Source organism: Lactuca sativa, chromosome 3 (genome assembly GCF_002870075.4).
Source record: "Lactuca sativa cultivar Salinas chromosome 3, Lsat_Salinas_v11, whole genome shotgun sequence".
Classification (NCBI taxonomy): domain Eukaryota; kingdom Viridiplantae; phylum Streptophyta; class Magnoliopsida; order Asterales; family Asteraceae; genus Lactuca; species Lactuca sativa.
In genome coordinates this window covers 312,906,629-312,911,726 of record NC_056625.2, presented here as the reverse complement: position 1 = coordinate 312,911,726, position 5,098 = coordinate 312,906,629, and the positions used below count along the sequence as shown (strand labels likewise).

The 5,098-nt window shown below is 34.4% G+C and overlaps 1 protein-coding gene across 1 annotated transcript; it reads left to right on the top strand.

Moving 5' to 3' along the window:
- The first annotated feature begins 847 nt into the window (after nt 1–847).
- Nucleotides 848–4,812, top strand: LOC111920231 (trihelix transcription factor GTL2). The gene is made up of 2 exons (XM_023915814.3): nt 848–2,150; nt 3,402–4,812. Exons 1-2 carry the CDS (start codon nt 1,783–1,785, stop codon nt 4,606–4,608), a joined length of 1,575 nt encoding a protein of 524 aa, XP_023771582.1. The 5' UTR covers nt 848–1,782; the 3' UTR covers nt 4,609–4,812.
- The last annotated feature ends 286 nt before the right edge of the window (nt 4,813–5,098 follow it).

Below are 5,098 nucleotides of genomic sequence, written 5' to 3'. Positions count from 1 at the left end.
GAATTTTTGTTTTTTATTTTAATTTATCTCGTATTTATCCAATATTGTGAATATTTTAAATTCCTGTTTTTAGGTTAATTTATCTTGTTTTTCCCATAAGGTTTTAAATCTGTTTCAAATATCCAATTTGTATTTTAAATTTCCCGTTGCTACACAAGATTCTAAATATTTTAAATTTCTATTTTTTATTTTGATTTAACCTGTTTTTATCTTTAAATTTAAGTTTGATAACTACGAACATTGTAGATATTTTAAATTTAAACATGATACTTTCTACATTTTCATTTTGCAAATTTGATCGTTACTTTATTATATTTCTTATAAACAATAGCTATATTTTATCATATCATTCCTATGTTTTAATTTTTATCTAACGCGCTTTTAGGTCGTTTATTTTGAAATGTCCAATTAATGTAAAGCAGTAGACGACGGACGTCTAACAGTTAAGGTACACTCACTAGTAGCAAATACTTCCCCTTGTCATCAATAAATAAAACGGTCCCAGTCTCTGCATGCATTCACGTGCTCCTGTTATCTCTTTGCCGTTTATTACACCATCATATGATCAATCCAGCCCCCCACCCCCACTCCTCCCTCTGCATACCCCCCCCCCCCCCCCCCCCCTCCCCTCCCCTCCCTGCTGCTGTCTACATAGGATTCTTAAAACACACACATACACTACCACGTGCCAACACACAGTCCCACGTGTGTGGTTAGCACGTGCACGTGAGTTGCACGTGCTGTCCACTGATTGGGTTTGTACTAATTTTCACTGCTCCCAACTTGAATGAGTAATTATATGATAAAGAGAACGGTGGCCTACTCTCTCTGTCTCTCTCTTTACTGTCACACAAGACAAAAGTCTTTGATGAAACCATGACAATGATAGGATGTAGAGAGAGAAAGAGGAATTTACACACACTGTGAGTATGTGTTTAAAAGTGAGTGAAGAAAGGATATGTGTTGCTTTGTTAAGGTTTTTACGAAGGAACCCATCTCTTTTTACGACACACTGAAAGTTCTCTGCGTATCAAAAGTGTGTGCTTAAGTGATCTAAGGGAAGGGTGATCGTCTTTTGTTTGAGTTCAACTTCTTTACTTCCCATAGAGTAACAAGCAACACTCAGTTAGTGTGGGTCTGTGTCTTAATTAAAAGTGAGAAAAAAGGTTCTGCTGTTTTGCTTTTTCAACCTCTCTTTAAGCAGTGATAGTGTGTTTGTCTGTGTGTGTTTGTGTGTGTTAAAAGTGAGTATTCAGAAAAGGGTTTTTGTTGTGTTGTTCATCAGAATCATTTCTTTTACACGCAGTAAGTCTGCTTATTTTGTGTGCACGTCAAGAGTGAGTGATTAAAGAAGTGAGTAAAGGGTTTTTGCTGTGTTGTGTTTTTAAAGAAGATTTTGTTTACAGGGAGTAGTAGTAAGTCTGTTACAATGTGCTACAAGCAAGTGGTTTAGCAAATATGAAAAGGGCGTCTCTTGGGTTTTTCAATACCATTTTTTAACCTCAGAGTGACGTGTTTCTGTGCATTACAAGTAACAAGAAAAGGGTGACCCTTTCCCTGTGCGTTTTTCAAGATTTCTTTTACGCAGGGTGAGTGTGCTTCTACGTGTTAGTAAAAAGTTGAACGATTCAAGAAACGGGTTTCAAGACCCTTACTTGAATGTGAACCAATTCAAGACAAAGGATTCCTCGTTCGTTGGTTATTCCAAGATTCTTCCTTTACACACAGTAAAAGTGTGTTTGTGTGTGCGTTAAAAAGCGATCAATTTTAGGGTTCAAGACTATGTTTGATGGAGTCCCACTTGAGCAATTTCGCCAATTTATCTCAACACCCTCTTCAAGAATCCCTACTAATTCTTCTTTAATTCAAACCACACCAATTTCGACTCCAGCAAACTTAAATTTTCTATCTTTTGATCCTCTCTTATTCACTCCAACTCTTCCTACTCCTCATCACCATCAATCCCTTTTTCAATCCCAACATTTTCTTCGGACACCTACACGAGATCATTACAATGACACTGAAGGCAAAGTGGATCAAGAAATCGATATAAACGATTCATGGTCGAATGATGAAGTTATTCAACTTTTGAGGATAAAATCTAGTTCGGAGAATTGGTTTAGGGATCTCACTTGGGACCATGTTTCCAGGTATTTGACGTCGTTTATCATTCTTCTATCATTACTGAACTCTTTTAAGTTAATTAGTTAGCTATTTGGCTCGATCGTTTCTTTGTTGTTAACTTGATTGGCAATCTTTATTCTAAGAAGTCCTATTTCCCATATATTGTTAAGATCATTAGCCACATGCATGTTAAACATGAGATTGTCGATCAACCATTGGGCTAATTAAGTGTCTAAACCAACCGACTCTTATGTCATATGAAATTAAGTTCCTTCCAATATGAAATGAATTGACAACTACAAGTATTCATTTATAATGATCTACTAAACTTGTATTTTGATAATAACGTAAGATCACATGTTTTAGGATTGATATTTAAAACCAAATAAAAATGCCTAACTTTTTTCCTGATTATGTATTTTTTTCTAATCGCGTATATACCTACCATGCTTTTTTTTTCTCTATAACTTTACCATGCATGACTTCGGGTTCTTTTTATTAAAACCTTAAATAAGTAAATTTGTTTGTTGTTTTTGTAAATTTTGGTTTGAGAAGATGTTTGTTTGTAGTCTATCAGCTAACAGTGATGATTCTAATCATAATTTTTTTTCTGTATATTGGAAGACATTAAAGCCACACAAACTAACATATTTATCATGCTTTAGTCTTCTAATTTACTTTTTATCAAGTATAATAGTCATGTATAATTAAATAACGAAGGTACTGACTCGTTAGTAGTATGGTAGGGAGGGAGTGTGTTGTGTTTGCCATTCTAAAAAAAATAAAAAAATAAAAAATAACCAATGTAATATATAGTTAGAATTATTATATATAAATTTACAATTTACATACCCTGACACTTTTTTTTGTTTATATTACTTGTACTTTTTTTTTTTCGTTTAGTTACTGCGTGTTTCTCAATAATTCAATATATGAAAATCATTTTCAAAAATGAAAGATGTTCGACACTAACGTATCAACTCCATGTAAGACAATTTCTGTAAAACTATTGAAATATACCAATCTTGTTAGCGGCTAACTAGTCTCGAATACAAACCGTTTAACTAAAAGATAATCAGTTTGTAATTTAGTTGTATCAAATACCGCTAACAAAAAACTATCTAATTATTTAGAGATCGGGAGATAGCTAGAGATATATAATTGAAGATACTTACATAATTACTATATATGTGAATTCAGTATAATTAAACCCACTGACACTGAGATATAGACATATATGTATATAAATTTTTTCATTGTGGTTATTTGAGTTTCAGGAAGCTAGCAGAGTTGGGGTACAAAAGGAGTGCACAAAAATGCAAAGAGAAGTTTGAAGACGAAACATGCAGAAGTTTCGGTAGTACCATAGGGTACAACAAGGACAGCAGCAGGTACTTGATTAGTGAAGAACTTGATGAACATCTCTACAATAATGCTGACCAAAACACTCATCACGACCACATCACCACTGAATCACCTGAAGATTTGAGTTACCAAGAAAACGCGCAAGTACATGAACAAAGAGTAGAAGAACAAGATCTTGAGGTTCAGGGGCAAAAAGATCATTTTATAGAGGACGTAAGTGAGATAATGATGCAAAAGAGTCAAGATAATGTACATGTGATAAATAGCAAGAAGAGGAAGAGAAAGCACAAGAAATTTAAGATGGTCAAAGGGTTGTGTGTTGACTTAGTGAAGAAAATGATGGCTCAACAGGAAGAGATGCATAAAAAGCTACTGGATGACATGAGGAATCGCGAAGAAGAGAAGATCAAGAGGGAAGAAGCTTGGAGAAAGGAAGAAACGGAAAGGGTAAAAAGGGAAATTCATATCAGGGAACATGAACAAGAGATGGCAAAAGATAGGCAATCAACGATCACTGAGTTCCTCAACAAGATCACATCTTTTGACCAAAAGATTCAGATCCCTTTTGATATGAATTTACAAGAACTTCAAACTAATCTATCCAACATTAACAAGCAGATACCCCTATGTGAAATTACCAAAATACCATCCTCGGAGAAGATCACCGAAAATCCTCATCAGAATCAGTCAACCTCAAAAGATGACATTGGTAAGAGATGGCCAAGAGATGAAGTTTTGGCATTGATAAACATAAGGAGCAATGTGAACAATGGCCTTGGTGGTAATAATGAGGACCATCAAGGGTATATTGGTAATAACGGTGGTGGGGGTGGAGGTGGTGTTGGTGGTTCATTGTGGGAGAGGATATCACAAGGGATGTTAGAGTTGGGATATAAAAGAAGTGCAAAGAGGTGTAAAGAGAAGTGGGAGAATATAAACAAGTACTTTAGGAAAACAAAAGATGCAAACAAGAAGAGGTCTTTAGATTCAAGAACTTGTCCTTATTACCATCAATTAAGCATCTTGTACAACCAAGAGAAGCAGGCATCGAACTCAGTCGGACTATCATTCGATGACCCAGAAAAATGTGTGATTGTTGAAATCACACCGGAAAACTAATGGGGTTTAGGGAGATCGATGCTATATGGGATTGGGATCAACTCTCATTATGGGGCTGTTTAGTTTTGTGTATGTTTTCAATTTTTGTAATTGAGTTCATTTTATATTCTTTTTTTATTTACTTCCTGTAATGTTAAAATGAGTAGAAGATTTTTGTTTAATTAAGTAATTCTATAAATTATGTGGCATGTTGTGCCTCTCTAAGTATGGCCCCTCAATGATTAGGTTTTTCAAAATGTTTTAATGTTTAAAAATATAGTGTTTTAACAATGCCCCCTCAATGATTAGGTTTTCAAAATGTTTTAATGTTTAAAAGTATAGTGTTTTAACGTTAAAGATAACTATTAAAATGTGATTGACTATTGTCGATAAGATGAAAAATAACCAACCATACCAAGGTAAATAAGGTAAGTCGGATCAAATCAACATTAATTTTGTGGTCAAATTTTATATTAAAATAGTCAATTGAAAACAACCCATTGCATTCGCT

What these genes read in the sequence shown, in the direction of transcription:
- LOC111920231 (XM_023915814.3), top strand. Translation starts at nt 1,783, where the DNA reads ATGTTTGATGGAGTCCCACTTGAGCAATTTCGCCAATTTATCTCAACA. An exon ending in ACTTGGGACCATGTTTCCAG is followed by an intron (nt 2,151 to 3,401) that starts GTATTTGACGTC and finishes TTTGAGTTTCAG; the next exon opens with GAAGCTAGCAGAGTTGGGGT.